Here is a 19,839-nt window from a genome sequence, read left to right on the forward strand (position 1 = left end):
TAAGGAGGCTCCACACCCAGCGCAGAGCCCGATGCAGGGCTTGATCTCACAACCCTGAGATCATGACCTGAGCAGATGCTTAACTGACTGAGCCACCCAGGTGCCCCAAAAGCTTTGTAATATAATTTGAAATCAGGGTGTATTACACCTCCAGCTTTCTTCTTTCTCCAGTTACTCTTCTCAAGATGGCTTTGACTATTTGAGGTCTTTGTAGTTCCATGCATATTTTAGGATTCTTCGTTCTTTTTCTGTGCAAAATGCCATTGGAATTTTGATAGGGATTGCATTCAATCTGTATATTGCTCCAGGTAGTATGAATATTTTAACAGTACTAAGGCTTCTAATCCATGAGCATGGAATATCCTTCCCTTTGTTTGTGTTTCTTCAGTTTCAGTGGTGTTTTTTCATTATTTCTCCCATTGCAATTTCTTACTATGCAGGTTTATGCTTTCTCCCTCTTAGTCCATGTTTGTTGGCTAGTAGTTTCTTCCCACTGATCTTTTCAAAGAACCAGCCATTTTATTTATTTATACAACTTTGTATTTGCCACTCGTTAATTGTTTTTATCTTTCTTATTTCTGTTTTTTCTATTTATTGTTCTTTTCTAACTTTTTGAGTTACATACAGTTTTTCAGTCTTGATTTTTATTGATAAATTTAAGGCTGTTGATTTCCCTCTGGCATTTGACCTTATCTCATAGATTCTGGTCTATAGTGTTTTTATTGTTTTTTTATAAGAATTCTGCAATTTCATTTTGTATTTCCTATTTGATTCAATAATTGTTTAATAGTTTTTTTTAAAGATTTTATTTATTTTTAAGTATTTACTTGGAAGGAAAGAGAGAATGCAAGCTGGGGGGGAGGGGCAGAGGGAGAGAATCTCAAGCAGACTCTTTACTGAATGTGGAGCCTGATGCCGGGCGCGATCTCACAACACTGAGATCATGACCTGAGCTGAAATCAAGAGTGGGATACCTAACTGACTGAGCCACCCAGGCGCCCCAAGGATTTTATTTATTTTTAGAGAGAGAGAGTGCATGCAAGCGTGAGCAGGGCAGCGCGGGGGGGGGGGGGGGCAGAGGAAGAGGGAGAGAAGCAGACTCCCCATTGAGTGTGGACTCCCAGAAGGGACTCAATTCTCACCACCCTGAGATCATAACCCCAGCGGAAATCAAGAGTCCAGTGCTTAACCATCTGAACCACCCAGGCACCCCAAGAATTGTTTAATAGTTTAAAGTCTTGGTTAAATAATCTTTTTTTTCTGATTTTGTTAAAACATTTTTACTACGTTGCTTTTATTTTTTATTTTTTTGTATTTTCTTTTTTTTTTTTAATTTTTTTATTGTTATGTTAATCCCCATACATTACATCATTAGTTTTAGATATAGTGTTCCATGATTCATTGTTTGTGCATAACACCCAGTGCTCCATGCAGAACGTGCCCTCCTCAATACCCATCACCAGGCTAACCCATCCTCCCAACCCCCTCCCCTCTAGAACCCTCAGTTTGTTTTTCAGAGTCCATCGTCTCTCATGGTTCTTCTCCCCCTCCGATTTCCGCCCCTTCATTCTTCCCCTCCTGCTACATTCTTTTTCTTCTTCTTTTCTTTCTTAACATATATTGCATTATTTGTTTCAGAGGTACAGATCTGAGATTCAACAGTCTTGCACAATTCACAGCGCTTACCAGAACACATACCCTCCCCAGTGTCCATCACCCAGTCACCCCATCCCTCCCACCCCACCCCCCACTCCAGCAACCCTCAGTTTGTTTCCTGAGATTAAGAATTCCTCATATCAGTGAGGTCATATGATACATGTCTTTCTCTGTTTGACTTATTTCGCTCAGCATAATACCCTCCAGTTCCATCCACGTTGTTGCAAATGGCAAGATCTCATTCCTTTTGATGGCTGCATAATATTCCATTGTATATATATACCACATCTTCTTTATCCATTCATCTGTTGATGGACATCTTGGCTCTTTCCACAGTTTGGCTATTGTGGACATTGCTGCTATAAACATCGGGGTGCATGTAGCCTTTCGGGTCCCTACTTTTGTATCTTTGGGGTAAATACCCAGGAGTGCAATTGCTGGATCATATGGTAGCTCTATTTTCAACTTTTTGAGGAACCGCCATACTGTTTTCCAGAGTGGCTGCACCAGCTTGCATTCCCACCAACAGTGTAGAAGGGTTCCCCTTTCTCCGCATCCCCGCCAACATCTGTCATTTCCTGACTTGTTAATTTTAGCCATTCTGACTGGTGTGAGGTGGTATCTCATTGAGGTTTTGATTTGGATTTCCCTGATGCCGAGCGATATTGAACACTTTTTCATGTGTCTGTTGGCCGTTTGGATGTCTTCTTTGGAAAAATGTCTGTTCATGTCTTCTGCCCATTTCTTGATTGGATTCTTTGTTCTTTTGGTGTTGAGTTTGATGAGTTCTTTATAGATTTTGGATACTAGCCCTTTCTCTGATATGTCATTTGCAAATATCTTCTCCCATTCTGTCGGTTGTCTTTTGGTTTTGTTGACTGTTTCCTTTGCTTTGCAAAAGCTTTTTATCTTGATGAAGTCCCAATAGTTCATTTTTGCCCTTGCTTCCCTTGCTTTTGGCGATGTTTCTAGGAAGAAGTTGCTGCGGCTGAGGTCGAAGAGGTTGCTGCCTGTGTTCTCCTTTAGGATTTTGATGGACTCCTGTCTCACATTGAGGTCTTTCAACCATTTGGAGTCTATTTTTGTGTGTGGTGTAAGGAAATGGTCCAGTTTCATTCTTCTGCATGTGGCTGTCCAATTTTCCCAACACCATTTGTTGAAGAGACTGTCTTTTTTCCATTGGACATTCTTTCCTGCTTTGTCAAAGATTAGTTGACCATAGAGTTGAGGGTCCATTTCTGGGCTCTCTATTCTGTTCCATTGATCTATGTGTCTGTTTTTGTGCCAGTACCATACTGTCTTGATGATGACAGCTTTGTAGTAGAGCTGGAAGTCTGGAATTGTGATGCCGCCAGCTTTGCTTTTCTTTTTCAACATTCCTCTGGCTATGCGGGGTCTTTTCTGGTTCCATACAAATTTTAGGATGATTTGTTCCATTTCTTTGAAGAAAGTGGATGGTATTTTGATGGGGATTGCATTGAATGTGTAGATTGCTCTAGGTAGGATTGACATCTTCACAATATTTGTTCTTCCAATCCATGAGCATGGAACGTTTTTCCATTTCTTTGTGTCTTCCTCAATTTCTTTCATGAGTATTTTATAGTTTTCTGAGTACAGATCCTTTGCCTCTTTGGTTAGATTTATTCCTAGGTATCTTACGGTTTTGGGTGCAGTTGTAAATGGGATCAACTCCTTAATTTCTCTTTCTTCTGACTTGTTGTTGGTGTATAGGAATGCCACTGACTTCTGTGCATTGATTTTATATCCTGCCACTTGACTGAATTCCTGTATGAGTTCTAGCAGTTTTGGGGTGGAGTCTTTGGGATTTTCCACATAAAGTATCATATCATCTGCAAAGAGTGAGAGTTTGACTTCTTCTTTGCCAATTTGGATGCCTTTGATTTCTTTTTGTTGTCTGATTGCTGTGGCTAGGACTTCCAATACTATGTTGAATAGCAGTGGTGATAGTGGACATCCCTGCCGCGTTCCTGACCTTAGGGGGAAAGCTCTCAGTTTTTCCCCATTGAGAATGATATTCGCTGTAGGTTTTTCATAGATGGCTTTTATGATATTGAGGTATGTACCCTCTATCCCTATACTCTGAAGAGTTTTGATCAAGAAAGGATGCTGTACTTTGTCAAATGCTTTTTCTGCATCTATTGAGAGGATCATGTGATTCTTGTTTTTTCTTTTGTTAATGTATTGTATCACGTTGATTGATTTGCGGATGTTGAACCAACCTTGCAGCCCAGGGATAAATCCCACTTGGTCGTGGTGAATAATCCTTTTAATGTACTGTTGGATCCTATTGGCTAGTATTTTGGTGAGAATTTTTGCATCCATGTTCATCAGGGATATTGTTCTGTAATTCTCCTTTTTGATGGGGTCTTTGTCTGGTTTTGGGATCAAGGTAATGCTGGCCTCATAAAATGAGTTTGGAAGTTTTCCTTCCATTTCTATTTTTTGGAACAGTTTCAGAAGGATAGGTATTAATTCTTCTTGAAATGTCTGGTAGAATTCCCCTGGGAAGCCATCTGGCCCTGGGATTTTGTGTTTTGGGAGATTTTTGATGACTGCTTCTATTTCCTTAGTGGTTATAGGTCTGTTCAGGTTTTCTATTTCTTCCTGGTTCAGTTTTGGGAGTTGATACATCTCTAGGAATGCATCCATTACTTCCAGGTTATCTAATTTGCTGGCATAGAGTTGCTCATAATATGTTCTTATAATTGTTTGTATTTCTTTGGTGTTGGTTGTGATTTCTCCTCTTTCATTCATGATTTTGTTGATTTGGGTCATTTCTCTTTTCTTTTTGATAAGTCTGGCCAGGGGCTTATCAATCTTGTTAATTCTTTCAAAGAACCAGCTCCTAGTTTCGTTGATTTGTTCTACTGTTCTTTTGGTTTCTATTTCATTGATTTCTGCTCTGATCTTTATTATTTCTCTTCTCCTGCTGGGTTTAGGCTTTATTTGCTGTTCTTTCTCCAGCTCCTTTAGGTGTAGGGTTAGGTTGTGTACTTGAGACCTTTCTTGTTTCTTGAGAAAGGCTTGTATTGCTATATACTTTCCTCTTAGGACTGCCTTTGCTGTATCCCAAAGATTTTAAATAGTTGTGTTTTCATTTTCATTGGTTTCCATGAATTTTTTTAATTCTTCTTTAATTTCCTGGTTGACCCATTCATTCTTCAGTAGGATGCTCTTTAGCTTCCATGTATTTGAGTTCTTTCCAACTTTCCTCTTGTGATTGAGTTCTAGTTTCAAAGCACTGTGGTCTGAAAATAGGCAGGGGATGATCCCAATCTTCTGGTACCGGTTGAGACCTGATTTATGACCTAGGATGTGATCTATTCTGGAGAATGTTCCATGGGCACTAGAGAAGAATGTGTATTCCATTGCTTTGGGATGGAATGTTCTGAATATGTCTGTGAAGTCCATTTGGTCCAGTGTGTCATTTAAAGTCTTTATTTCCTTGTTGATCTTTTGCTTAGACGATCTGTCCATTTCAGTGAGGGGGGTGTTAAAGTCCCCCACTATTATTGTATTGTTGTCAATGTGTTTCTTTGCTTTTGTTATTAATTGCCTTATATAATTGGCTGCTCCCATGTTAGGGGCATAGATATTTACAATTGTTAGATCTTCTTGTTGGATAGACCCTTTAAGTATGATATAGTGTCCTTCCTCATCTCTTATTACAGTCTTTGGTTTAAAATCTAATTTGTCTGATATAAGGATTGCCACCCCAGCTTTCTTTTGGTGTCCATTAGCATGGTAAATGGTTTTCCACCCCCTCACTTTCAATCTCGGGGTGTCTTTGGGTCTAAAATGAGTCTCTTACAGACAGCATATCGATGGGTCTTGTTTTTTTATCCAATCTTATAGCCTGTGTCTTTTGATTGGGGCATTTAGCCCATTTACATTCAGGGTAACTATTGAAAGATAGGAATTCAGTGCCATTGTATTGCCTGTAAAGTGACTGTTACTGTATATTGTTTGTGTTCCTTTCTGGTCTATGTTGCTTTTAGGCTCTCTCTTTGCTTAGAGGACCCCTTTCAATATTTGTTGTAGGGCTGGTTTCGTGTTTGCAAATTCCTTTAGTTTTTGTTTGTCCTGGAAGCTTTTTATCTCTCCTTCAATTTTCAATGACAGCCTAGCTGGATATAGTATTCTTGGCTGCATATTTTTCTCATTTAGTGCTCTGAATATGTCCTGCCAGTCCTTTCTGGCCTGCCAGGTCTCTGTGGATAAGTCTGTTGCCAATCTAATGTTTCTACCATTGTAGGTTACATAGCTCTTCTCCCGAGCTGCTTTCAGGATTTTCTCTTTGTCTCTGAGACTCGTAAGTTTTACTATTAGATGTCGGGGTGTTGACCTATTTTTATTGATTTTGAGAGGGGTTCTCTGTGCTTCCTGGATTTTGATGCCTGTTTCCTTCCCCAAATTAGGGAAGTTCTCTGCTATAATTTGCTCCATTATACCTTCTGCCCCTCTCTCTCTTTCTTCTTCTTCTGGGATCCCAATTATTCTAATGTTGTTTCGTCTTATGGTATCGTTTATCTCTCGAATTCTGCCCTCGTGATCCAGTAGTTGTTTATCTCTCTTTTTCTCAGCTTCTTTATTTTCCATCATTTGGTCTTCTATCTCACTGATTCTTTCTTCTGCCTCATTTATCCTAGCAGTTAGCGCCCCCATATTTGATTGCACCTCATTGATAGCCTTTTTGATTTCTACTTGGTTAGATTTTAGTTCTTTTACTTCTCCAGAAAGGGTTTCTCTAATAACTTCCATGTTTTTTTCAAGCCCAGCTAGTATCTTTAAAGTGATGATTCTGAACTCTAGATCTGACATCGTACTAATGTCCGTATTGAGTAGGTCCCTGGCAGTCGGTACTACCTCTTGTTCTTTTTGTTGAGGTGATTTTTTCCATCTTGTCATTTTGTGCAGAGGAGAATAGATTAATGAGAGAACAAAATGCTAGCAGGGTAACAACGTCCCCAGAAAATATACTCTAAACAAATCAGAAAAGACCTGAAGCAGTGGGAAAAGAACGGGAAAGAGAGAAAAAAGAAAAGGAAAGAAAAAAAGAAAAAAGAAAAAGATAAAGATAAAAACAAACAAAAGCAGAACAAAACAAAACAAAACAAAAACAGAATGTGATCAAATATGATCAGGCTGGATTATATATCAGTGCCACACACTAGATTTTGGGTGTATTTTGGTCTGTTAAAAGAAAGTCCCTCCCAAAATTTTAAAGAAAGAAAAACATATATGTACAAAAATAAGGGTTGATATGATGAAGGGATGGAATATGACTGTAAAGATGGAAATTATAAAAAATTTTAAAAAAGGATTTGATAAGTTGTTTGAAAAAAGAAAGAAGAGGATTAAAAAAAAAAAGAAAGAAAGAAAGAAAAGAGGGAGAGAATGTGATCAGGCAGGGGAGTAGAAAAAAACCATACACTAGAGATTTAGAGTATATTTTGATCTGTTAGAAGAAACTATCTCAAGATTTTAAAGAGAGAACAACTTATATATATATGCCAAAAATACGGGTAACTACTATGAAGGGATAGAATATGACTTTAAAAATGAAAAATAAAAATGTTTTTTTTTTAAAAAAGGGATTGATAAGATGTTGGTTGAAAAAGGGAAAAAGAAAAATTCAAAAAAAAAGAAAAAAGGAAAAAAGGAAAAAAGACAGTTAAAAAAAATAATTAACTTTGAAAGACTAAAGAATCATGGTAAAAAAGCCATGAATTCTATGTGCAGTATTCCCCTAGTGCTGGAGTTCTGCCGTTCTCATTGATCGGTAAACTTGGTCTTGGCTGGCTGTTCTCGCTGATCTTCTGGGGGAGGGGCCTGTTGCCGTGGTTCCCAAATGTCTTTGCCGGAGGCAGAATTGCCCCGCCCTTGCCGGTCCGGGCTAAGTAATCTGCTCGGGTTTGCTCTCCGGAGCTTTTGTTCCCTGCAAGCTTTCCGTACAGCTTTGGAGGCGGAGAGTGAAAATGGCGGCCTCCCAGTCTCCGCCCCAGCGGAGCCGAGAACTCGGGGTCCCGCTCCTCAGCGAGCCCCCAGAGAAAAGCAGTCAGTCACTCCCGTCTCCCCGGTCTCGGGCCACACTCCGCGCTCACCCGGCCTGTGACCGCGCCTTTCTATCTGGCACCCAACCCCGGGTGGAGTCTCCAAACCCAGCAGATCCCCGCGGTGCGCTCCCGCACCTCTCCTCCCGGGGATAGAAGGTGAGTCTCCCCGGATCTGCCGCTTGTTGGGTCCCTGCTGGAGGAGCAGTGGCCCGACTGTGCCGCGGATCACGGTTTATAGCAACCCCGAGCTGAGAGCCCGCGCCTGGGCTCCGTCTCTGCAGCCGGCTTCCCTGCTCCAATACCTGGGAGCTCTGCCGCACTCAGGCACCCCCGGTCTTTCTGTGACCCTGAGGGTCCTGAGACCACACTGTCCCGCGAGGGTTCCACCCCCCACTTCGCCACCAGAGTGACGTCCCTCAGCGGAGCAGACTTCTAAAAGTTCCGATTTTGTGCTCCGTGGCTCTATCACTTGCCAGAAGCGGCCGATGGAGGCCCCTCCCCCGCCGTCTATCCTCCCGAATAATGCCTCGGATTCACTTCTCCGCACGTCCTACCTTCCAGAAAGTGGTCGCTTTTCTGTTCAGAGAGTTGTTGCTCTTCTTTTCTTCGATCTCCTGTTGAGTTTGTAGGTGTTCAGAATGGTTTGATCCCTATCCAGCTGAATTCCTGAGAGGAGACGAAATCCAGGTCTCCTACTCCTCCGCCATCTTGCTCCGCCCCCCCCACTACGTTGCTTTTAAATAATTTTTCCTATATTAACCAATTTTTGGAATTTATTGAGTTTCTTTGTGGCCCAATAGATGGTCATTTTTTTAAAAAGATTTTATTTATTTATTTGAGATAGAGAGTGAGGACGAGCGGGGGTGGGGGGAGGGGCAGAGGGAGCCTGATGTGGAGCTCAATCCCAGGACCCTGGGATCATGATCTGAGCTGAAGGCAGACGCTTAACTGAGCCACCCAGGTGCCTCTATATGATCATTTGTTATGAATGGGTTTTTGAAAAGCAGATCTATCTTCTGAGAGTACAAAGTTAAATACGTAACTATAAGATCACCGTATTCAGTATATTGTTTTGTAGTTCTTATCCTTTCATTTTTCCTGATCTCTATTTTTAGTGTTCCTGTCTATTTCTCATTTTATAAGTTTAGTAGGCCATACTTGATGGAATTTGAGGCTGTATTATTTGGTGCATAGATAATCATAACTATTAAAGTTGATATTAGCACTATAAAGTGCCCTTCATCTCATTTAGAGCTGTAGGTCTTTTTCTTTTCTTTTTTTTTTTTTTTTTTGCTGTAGGTCTAGAATTCTACCTTATTCAGTTGTGTCCTCTAAATCTTTTGCTTACCTGTTGACACCTTTGCTCGCTCTTTTATATTGAACTTTTCTGAATCACTTTGTTTTAGGTGTATACTTTAGGATATAGCATAGAACTGGGTGTTGCTTTGTGATTCAATCTGAAAATTTTTCTTTTTAAGTAAATTAAGTGTAGTTGCTTCTACTGATATGTCAGACATAACTGGGCACAGTTACACTGTTTTATGGTATGTTTGAAATTTTTTTACCACATGGCATATTTTGCTTTTTGTTTTTGTTTTGGTTCTTCTACCCTTAGGATGGTATATATTTTTGTTTTAGTGGTTTGTTTTTATTCATGTATCCTTTTATGCAACTTGGGTCCTCTCTTCTTGCTTTGGTTCTCTCAACAAGGAATCAAACAAGTTCAACAAGAAAATGAGCTTGTGGTTTTTTCCTCCTCATCATCTTCCTCTCCATTACCCAACTATATTTAGTCTTTTTTTTTTTTTTTTAAGATTTTATTTATTTGTCAGAGAGAGAGAAAGCACAAGCAGGGGGAGCAGCAGAGGGAGAGGGAGAAGCAGACTCCTTGCCAAGCAAGGAGCCCGATGTGGGACTCGATCCCAGGACCCTGGGATCATGACCTGAGCCGAAGGCAGACGCTTAACCGACTGAGCCACCCAGGCATCCCAATATATTTAGTCTTATTACTATGTTTCATTGTATCTGAGAGATGGAGTCTAGTGTAAGACACACCATTGTTTATGGACCACTTAAGAAAGAAAGGCTGCCAATTACCATATGACACCCTGTCAACCATAAGGCACATCTTGATTTTAACAATGTTAAAATGTGAAAAGAAAATGTGTTTTAAAATCATTGAAACAATTTATTTTTGTATTATTAAATATGCTAAAATTTACTCTTACTGATTATTAACTCTAAATGATAATTCTTTAACTTTTAGCTATATATTCAAACCAGTCAACTTTTTCTACTTTATACCTTCCCTCTCCCCTCTTGCTTTTTCCAAAATTTCTCTAATCATTCTCGTAGAATCCTCAGGGATACAACAGTATTCTCTGGGTTCTTGCGTGTTCAAAACTATTTGAGCCTTTACAAACGTGCAGCACAAGTCTGCTGGATATAAATATGCTTGGCTTACATCTTCTTTCCTTGCATAATTTGTAGGTATTTTTCTGTTGATTTATGGTGTTGAATGTTGTCATGCTAACCTGGTTTTCTTTTTCTTGTAAGTCCATACTTTACTTGGATGAGTATCATGTTCATTCTAGGTGATTTACCCTAGGTACACACTGTGTTTTTCAATTATATCATCTTTTATTTCAGAAATGGTTTACTGAATTTTAATTTTGTTTTTAAAAGAATCTCAAACTTGTATAAAACTTAGAAGAACAGTACAAATATTTTTTTTTTTCCTTTGAAGTATTTGGAGTTGCCGACACAATTGTCCCATTGTCCCTGAGCATGTCAGTATATATTTGCTGCATACAAGGACATTCTCCTTTATCATAATCACAGCATAACCATCAGAATCAGAAAACTGATATTGATACATCATTATTCTCTGATGCTGAGTCCTCCATTAGAATTTGCCACTTGTCCCAATGATGCCCTTTATAGTAAAAGGATCTAGAGTCCAGGATTAGTTACATTTACTCGTCTTTTAATCTCATTCAGGCTGGTATAGTTCCTCAGCTTTACCTTGGCTTTCTTGATCCTTTTGAAGAATACAGGCCAGTTATTTTGTAGAACGTCCCTCAGTAGTTTAGTTTTGTGTTTTGCTATGTTACACATCTTTGGCAGGAGTGTTACCGAAGTGATGCTGTGTTCTCTTAGCATCTTATCAGCTGGCATATGATTTCAGTTTTTTCCCATACTGATTAGGCAATGTCTGCCAGATTCCTCCACCCTGACATAACTCCTTTTCTTTTTGTAATTAATATGCATTTTATGGAGTGGTATGGAAAAGTTCCATTCTTCCTCCAACTTTTATCCATGTATATGTTCAGGTCAGTATAAACTCATGGAATCTGATGTTATTCAATGGGTTATACATTATTAGTCATTAAAGTACTTGAATATTCCCAGATTTGGCTAGCGGGAGCCCTCGACCTTGACTCTTGTGTCCTTTTAACAGATCATCATTCTTTGAGCACTTTTACTTTCTGGCTCAACAAGATATTCCAGACTCATGTTGTATTTTCCAGCCCCGGAATTTAGCCATATCTCCAAGGGGCCCTGATTCCTTTTAGAAGAGAATGGTATTTGGAAACCAAGGTCTGGGCAACTAACTGTGTTATTACTTCTAGACTTCTCAGTGGATAGACAGAGCTATAGAATACATACACACACACAAACACACATATACACATCTACAATTCTAATCCAACACCACAAAGTTCATTTTAACCTTCAACCTTTCCTTTTTGTAACTCCCTTACCTCACAGTGAGAAACTTAGCTCCACTCCATGTATAGCTGACCCTGAACAACACAGGGGCTAGGGGGTGCCGACCCTTGTGCAGTCAAAAACGTGTGTGCAACTTTTGACTCCCTAAAAACTTAACAGCTGGGGCGCCTGGGTGGCTCAGTCATTAGGCGTCTGCCTTCGGCTCAGGTCACGATCCCAGGGTTGTGGGATCGAGCCCCGCATCGGGCTCCCTGCTCGGCGGGAAGCCTGCTTCTCCCTCTCCCACTCCCCGTGCTTGTGTTCCCTCTCTCGCTGTGTCTCTCTCTGTCAAATAAATAAAATCTTTAAAAAAAAAAAAAAACAACCTAACAGCTAATAGCGTACTATTGATTGAAGACTTACCAATATCATAAGCGGTTGATTAAAACATATTCTGTATATTATATGTATTATATACTGTATTGTTATAATAAAGTAAGCTAGAGAGAAAATGTTACTGATAAAATCATAAGGCAGAGAAAATACATTTACAGTAAATACTGCACTGTGTTTATTAAAAAAAAAAAGACCCACATATAACTGGACCTGCGAAGTTCAAACTTTGGTTCAACAACATGGTTCTTGAACAACACAGGTTTGAACTACGTGGGTCCACGTACATACGGATTTTGTTTACAGCACTGTAAACATAACATTTTCATTGTTCAAGGGTCAGCTGTATAAAACATTAAAGTGATTCATCACATTAATGATTACAAGAGAAAAATTACATGATCGTGTCAATAGAGCATACTCACTACCCCGTGTGATGATCCCACGGTAACTACAGCTGGAGCCTCAGGGCATCCGGCTGAGCCCAACAGTAAGAGAGGTAGTGTGTAGGAGTGAAATGACTTGTTCTAAACAACAAAACCGCTGGATTCTGGGAGAAAATTTTTGGAGGTGGAAACTACTGCTCTAAAGAAAGCAAATCATTTCAATTCTTAATCTGAACCCTTTTGTAGGCATATTTCTAATAAAGCTATCTTTATGAGAAAGTTAAAATCTTACATTTTCATCAAAGCCTTCTCTTCTGGCTCGCTCAACTAAATCTCCGCTTTTCGCACTAAGAATATAAAATAAAAATCAGAGGCATATGACAGTAGAAAGGGAAATGCCAGCATTAAATAAGACCAGCTCTATATAGTAAGGATCTGAATTGCATTTTTGGTCTTTCTGATAACATTTGGAAAATGTGGTCATTAATAAATTCTCCAGAGTGTCACATCTCTAGCTATAAAAAAAATGTTTATATTATGTCCCACTGCCAGAGGCCTGGGTTTCGGAAGCATTTTGACACCAAAATGATTCAGTAGATATAAAGGTATCCTTAAATATTTTGTGTAAAAATGTTATTTTGATAGCTAAGTGAATGCACTTAAAGTAGACTAAAATTTTTTCCTACCTTTTTAGGGGGTCTGTATTCTGTCCAGCTTTCTGTTAAAGCTTTTTCTGAGTGGCATAGCATGTGTTATATTAATTTTTAATTAGCTTAGCTTAGAGTCTCATGGCGCTCACAGAATTGGGAGGTTCTACTGGATGATGTATTGACACGTATTTAGAATCAGCACATTGGATGGTGATTGTTTTGCAATCAAAACCTTACTCTCATTGTGAGTTTCTAATACAACATACAGTTTGAAATGGCAAGTTAAAAATTTAAGTCATCTTACCTTTTTTCGTCTTCTCCCTCTTCAGGTTTCTTTAGTCTGAGTTTTTCAAGAGCATTGTTGTAACTCTGGGCATAATTAAAAATAGTTTAAAATTAGAAAAAATATATATCCTGTATTAATTTTGATCAAGGAATAAGAAATATGGAATGCCTGTCTCCAGGGACTACTACCCTAAAGAAATACGGAGGCAATGCTTTGATTATCTGTCTTTCACTTTGTCACTGCTTGTGTTTTCTGCCTGCTAGTGAAAAAGGAAAGGGTTCTCTTGTGGGCATCACACTTGAACTTGGAAAAAAAAAAATCTTTGAAAACTTTTATTAACATATATTGCATTTAAGGATGTTAACACTTTAATGCATGTAACCAGCATCATAATCAAGAGATAAAAGACGAAAAAACCTACACTTCAGCTCACTGGGGGATATATTAATATCCTATATATAAACTATAATTAATAGTTTCCTTTTACAGGTGAGTTCTTGGACAGAGTTTTTAAACTCCACTGACCTCATGGCTCTTAGGACTTTTCCTGTGTGAAGTGCTGTGGTTAGAGCCATGGCCATGCAGAGATGAGCAAGAGGTACAGACGTGCGTCTACTAACAACCCCAGTGAGGAAGGTGTTAAGAGGACAGGGAAGATGCCACTCTGGGAGATTAGCAGGTCATCGAGGGAATGGAGGGAACACTGCTGGGGTCAGTGAGTGACATGAACAGGGCCCAGAGGGGAGAGGGATGGCAAGTTATGGTGCACAGCTCTGTGCTCAAACACTGGCTGGGACATACCGTGCTGTCCACGGAGGCATGGAAGGTAGACATGCTACATAGTTCAGTGATCGGGAATAAAGACCGGTTGGGACCGTGAGACTTGAGAAGGTCCTTGGGTTTAGATAAAGAACTTGGACTTACTTTGACAGGCCCAGAGAAGCTCTGAAGAATTGTGACCAGAGAAGTGATATCAGAGCTGGACTGGCACAGGGAAGAGGCCAGAAGTGGTTACCAGACAGAAGGCCAGGTGAAAAGTACCGAGGGCCCTAACCCAGTGGTGGTGGTTAGAATTCAACATGTCTTTGAATCTCACAAATGTGAACAAAAACTACAGAGATGAACTTGACACAGAAGCCTTGGCAACAGACCATATGAGGGACAGGGAATAAAAAATTCAAGGTTTTTAAGCCTGGAGTGACTGAGAAGAGTGTTGCCATTAACAGAAACACGAAAGTGAGCAAGATAAGATTGTTCATAGAATTTTACTAGCATCTAAGTTAAAATTTTTCTGGAGGGAAGGGATAGTTTTATTATAAAACCCAACATGCTTTGCATTTAGTAAACAGCTCAATTGCTATTTGATATATTGAAATCAGAAATAATTTTGGTCACCTTTTTTAAAGCCAGAAAGAAATCTCACTTCCCTGGCAGTGAAATAATACAAATAAGAGCAAGATTGGACCAAAACAAAAAACCCCCACCACTACTTGGGGTTTAAGTGCTATTCAAAGGACAAGAGTATAAACTGAACAAGATTTGTCTTAGAATTCAAATTAGGAAAAGAATTAGACATACCTTTTTAATCATTTTACCAAGTTCAAAATCTGGCCTTCTGCCTATTGAATAATCAGCTTTCACTTCAGAATAAGTATCATTAATAATTGCCAAGAACATGTTCTGGGGAGAAATAATAATTAGTAAAAATTTAGTTTAAATGTTAGTGCCTCTGATGAGTGCTGGGATTTTTTTTTTTTTTTTAAGATTTTATTTATTTATTTTGAGAGAGAGAGAGCCCAGCAGAGGGGAGGGGCAGAGGGAGAGGGAGAAGCAGAATCCCCGCCGAGCAGGAAGCCTGATGCGGGGCTCAATCCCAGGCCCCTGGCATCATGACCTGAGCCGAAGGCAGATGTTTAACCGACTGAGCCACCCAGGCACCCTGAGTGCTGGGATTTGTAAATTAGATTTAAATTTTAAAAGTAGCCCATATGCTCAGTAACAGAGAAAGCACATCCTGGGGACTCCTAAAAAATCACAAAGGTATGAGCTTTTAGCCGTAAGGGCTAGAAGCCATTGCAGTATGGGCAGAATATTTTCATCCCTGCCAGTACGGAATGTCCCAGCTGGAGAGACCTGGGATATTCAAGTTCTGTTCGGAGAAGAGTGGGCACATTCCTGGCGCACGTCACACACCGAGACGAACTGCAAACATTTAGACACGACTTAGCCTGGATTTCTAGGAATCCACACAGTTCCTAATAAATGTAAAAAGCTCTGACAGCTAAGCAGTGATACTATAATTTCTTCTAAATTAATTTCATTTTTTATTCTAAAAAAATAGAAGCAAAAAAGGGAACATATATGGTCATACTTACCAGCAGGACAAAGAACACAAAAAAGATGAAAGTGATGAAGTAAATGGGTCCCAGGATACGATTGGCTTGCTGAATGCCAGCAAAATTAAAATCTCCAAGAACAATTCGAAATTGTGCAAATCTTTGATGGGAAGAAAGGAAAACATTATATCCCCTCACATATACGTGACAACTGATGGGGGTAAGCACTACGTCTAGGAACGTATCCATCCAGCTGCATGTGGCATAGGTTCTCTGGCTTTAGTCATGTTAGCTCCGAGTTCTATAAAACTAGGTGTGGAATAGCCCCCTCAAGGCCAGACAAGGACTTCAGTTGCTCAACAGTGATTCAGGAAATGATGGGCTTCCGCTTACTGAATACTACAAGCTTTGACCCTTGAGATACCTGCTTACCAACTAGTCTTGGCAATGGCCTTCTTAGCCTTTCTTGTGCCCTTCTAAAACGTAGAACACCTGACCTTGTCCAATAAGGATTTTCAACTCGTACCTAGACCCAAGAACCCTAAAATTTCTAATAATATGTGTAATGTGTATACCTCCTCTGCTAAAATAAGATGCCAACAATTTGTCACTTGCTGAGTCTCAAACAAGTGCTGGTAATGATCCTCAAACATGATCCAGAGGTGGGGTGTTTTTTTTGTTTGTAATTTTTAGGGAGAGAGAGAGAGCGTGCATGTGAGAGAGCAGGGTGGGGAGGAAGCAGGGGAAGAGGGAGAGAAGCAGACTCCCTGCTGAGCGCAGAGCCCAACTCAGGGCTCAGCCTCAGGACCCTGATATCATGACCTGAGCCGAAATCAAGGGTTGGGCACTCAACTGACTGAGCTACCCAGACGCCCCCTGAGGTTTACTTTATTCTCTTCAATAACTATAAATCTTGGATTTGATGTAAAATAACATTTAAAATATTACAGATCTTCATTTTATTAATATTAAAGGTGGAAATTAAGGCTTTGAATGAACATAGTAGTAGCAGAGGTGGAATTAGGAGTACTTAACATGATATCTCATTCTCTCATCATTAGTTTGCAATGGCATTGCCAGACACACCAGGGATATGTTATCAATTATGTAGGTGATTTCTATTTTTTTTTAACTTGAGAACTGTTTAATTTCATCTTTACTCATAAATTAAACAATTAATTTAAAAAGTATTTGGATCTTTCTTTACAAGTTAAAATTGTTTTTTTAGGAATAATTATCTTTTTAGCTATAATATAAACACTGAGCAGTCTGTAGAAGAAGCAAGTTAGAAATTTTCATAAATGGTGATAAACATTATTAAGGATTGTTGCTTGAGTTCTGTATTATACCCGTCAATTAAATTTCAGCATTACTTTTAATTAATGTTAATAGATCCAACAGTCCCAGAAATACCTGTGATATCAGATTTAACCTAAATTCCAAAGGAGGTCAGTGGGTCAATTGGTATTGGGTTAGAAAAAGATTTATTATAGTTTCCATTTTTAAAACCCAGGTTCCTGAATTGATCATTTTAAAATAATAATTTAAAGATTATTAATAATTAGATGAAATTAATCTTTTTTCTTTATGTGTACAGTATATAGGAAAATAATCTCTGTTGTTCTTGTTTTGCAACAGTAGCATGTTACTTTATTACTCATATTTTGTTTTCTGGAATGGATAACATCTATTTTATGTTCCTTATGGATAGTCAGAGCTCTAATATTGGACAATTAAAAGAAAAAGGCAGCACTCCAGTTTTTCTGATTATAATAATAATGCACGTTCATGGGAGAAATTTTAGGAGGTACTAAAAAAGTTTTAAAAATTCGTAAGCTAATTAGGAAAAACCACAGTTGATACTTTGGGCTTATTTGGATTTATGTTTGATATATTTTGATGCCATGGTTACTGCTGTTAGATGCTTAAAATGAGTTATTTTAAGGGGAAGTCTGGGATGGAATTTTTAATAGTATGTAGATACTTTGCATGATTGGTTAGTCAGTCAAAAAGAAGAAGGCTTCTTGTTCCTGGTTGCTTTTGCCCAGCATGTAAAGGGAACATACAGCTGTAAACAATGAAGGAAGAAAATATATTCAAAGAAATGGGCTACTTGGAGTCCTAGGACTCAAGAGTTAGCTGGAATTTCATCTTGGGTACTTAAGACATGGTTAAATCATTCATACTTAAAGTATTTAGCCTTTCTTTTTTTTTTTTTTTTTTAAGGCTTATTTATTTAGGGGCGCCTGGCTGGCTCAGCCAGTTAAGCGTCTGCCTTCGGCTCAGGTCATGATCCCAGGGTCCTGGGATCGAGCCCCACATTGGGCTCCCTGCTCAGCGGGGACCCTGCTTCTTCCTCTGCCTCTCTCTCTCTCAAATAAATATTTTATTTGAGAGAGAGAGAGTGCACAGCAGGGAGGGCAGAGGGAGAGTCTAACAAACTCCGTGCTGAGTGTGGAGCCCGACGCAGGGCTGGATCTCATGATTCAGATCACGACCTGAGCTGAAACCAAGAGTTGGTCGCTTAACCAACTGAGCCACCCAGGCACCCCATTTATTCAGCTTTTAATACTGGTTTACAATGTTCTTCTACACAAGATACAGAAAGAAAAGCTGAACTGGAAGGAGACCAAAATCTCTCAACAAATACGTTTTCCTCTCTGGTATAGGAGAACGAGAGGCTCTGTTTCAGTTTTGATCAAACTTGATCTGTAATCCTTGAGTTGTATTTACAGGAGAAAAGATAAGTTAAAGGCACCATTTCTCCTTTCCAGAAATTAGCTTGTTAACTAAAGCTTCCATTCAGACCTTCTGACTGAGGTCCAGATACCTCTGTTGTGTAAGTAATGTGAATAACAAAACCTAACCAATTTGCTGAATGGTTATAATCACATAGGAAATGGAGACTTCAAACGCAATGTAATTGTCATTTTTCTCCTAATTGGAGTTTAGTTTATCTGAGTTTAGTTTATCTACCCTCCCCCCCAACCTAAAAGGAACACCATGACTGCTTAGAATACAGGGTTATATTGAATGAAAATACTGTTTTGTAGCCTCCTCATACCCCTGCTAACTTTCTAGAGTTCTCTCTTATAAATTAAAATTCGTAACAGATTGTTCTATCATAATATACCACTGTGGTTAATATGACTTCACATGACTGGATATTTAGCTATTCTTCAGCATTCTCCAAATATTGCCTGGTCCACTGTCTTCTGTAACTCAGGTTAAACATGTTAGGCCTTCTTGTTCCAGTCTTCATACCTCCTACCTTCTCCTTTCTGTATCTCTATGCCACATTTTCAGTAATTTTTGCTGGCCTATTTTTCACTTTACTCATTCTCTCTTCATCTCTTATTTGCGGTCAAACCTGTCAACTAGGTGTTTTGTTTGTTTTTTGTGGAGCCCACTGTGGGGCTCAAATCCACAACCCTGAGATTAAGACCTGAGCCGAGATCAAGACTCTGACGCTCAACCAACTGAGCCACCAAGGCGCCCCATGTCAAGTAGGTTTTTATTCTCAGTTACTGCAATTTTCAGTTCTGGAATTCTAACTTTTTCAAAGATGTCACTTTTTATACTGTCCTGTTCTCTAAAGATGTTTTCTGACTTATATTTCTCTAAATATAGTAAGTATTTTGTGATTATTCTAATATTGGAAGTCTTTGAGTCTGTTGTTTGTTATCTGCTAGTTCTTGCTTATGATTTCTTACCCCTTCTGTACCAGGTTGCCTTTGACTATGAGCAGTAAGTTATATTTGAAAAATTGCTTGTAGAAGTAATCTGAGGCTGAGGATGAATAAACTTTCTCCAGAGAGGTTTTTTGTTTGTGTCTGCAGATGCACACAGGCATTCTAACCCAGGACCATCTTAATCCAAGTTTAAGACATGAAATTCCCTGGATATTTCGGTAATTATGAGGGATTGATTCACCTTTAACTTGAGACTTTAGCACTTCAGTTTCCTTGCCTGATGTGTGGAGAGGTTATCAGACAAGCCCTCCCTGCCTCTCCCCCCATGCAAGCCCTGGACTTCGTCTTCTGTCTCCTTCTCCTGGAGAGGTGGCCAGAAACACATTTTCTTGACTATTTCTCTGGATTATCAAAAATGCCTTCATGGTGGAGGGTTTGGGGAGGGTGGTGGAGTAGGAAACATTAGGAATATGTCTCCCCACCTAGACAATAATGACATAGGCAGAATTTATCTGATGTAACTGTTTTGGAATTCTGGAGTCTATTTAAGGCTTACAACTTCCAGGGGAAGGCTTAGACAATTTTGGTCAATTTCAGGTTTTAGTTTGGTAAAAGCTACCCATCTGCCACCCCCCAGCCCATGGCAGGGAGC

At 39.4% G+C, this 19,839-nt stretch overlaps 1 protein-coding gene across 4 annotated transcripts in view; it reads right to left on the reverse strand.

The window, feature by feature from the left end:
* PKD2L2 (polycystin 2 like 2, transient receptor potential cation channel) overlaps positions 1–19,839 on the reverse strand; it is a 48,241-nt gene that overhangs the window by 10,727 nt on the left and 17,675 nt on the right. For 3 of the 4 annotated variants that reach the window (XM_032425113.1, XM_032425112.1, XM_032425114.1), the window contains exons 9-12: positions 15,535–15,655; positions 14,738–14,839; positions 13,178–13,242; positions 12,516–12,570 (exon numbers count right to left, since the gene is read on the reverse strand). In XM_032425113.1, the coding sequence (XP_032281004.1) occupies positions 12,516–12,570; positions 13,178–13,242; positions 14,738–14,839; positions 15,535–15,655 (343 nt within the window). The remainder of the gene's footprint in view (positions 1–12,515; positions 12,571–13,177; positions 13,243–14,737; positions 14,840–15,534; positions 15,656–19,839) is intronic. The other variant, XM_032425115.1, reaches the window with a different exon arrangement.

Source organism: Phoca vitulina, unplaced genomic scaffold, assembly GCF_004348235.1.
Source record: "Phoca vitulina isolate PV1807 unplaced genomic scaffold, GSC_HSeal_1.0 scaffold32, whole genome shotgun sequence".
In the NCBI taxonomy this organism is placed as follows: Eukaryota; Metazoa; Chordata; class Mammalia; order Carnivora; family Phocidae; genus Phoca; species Phoca vitulina.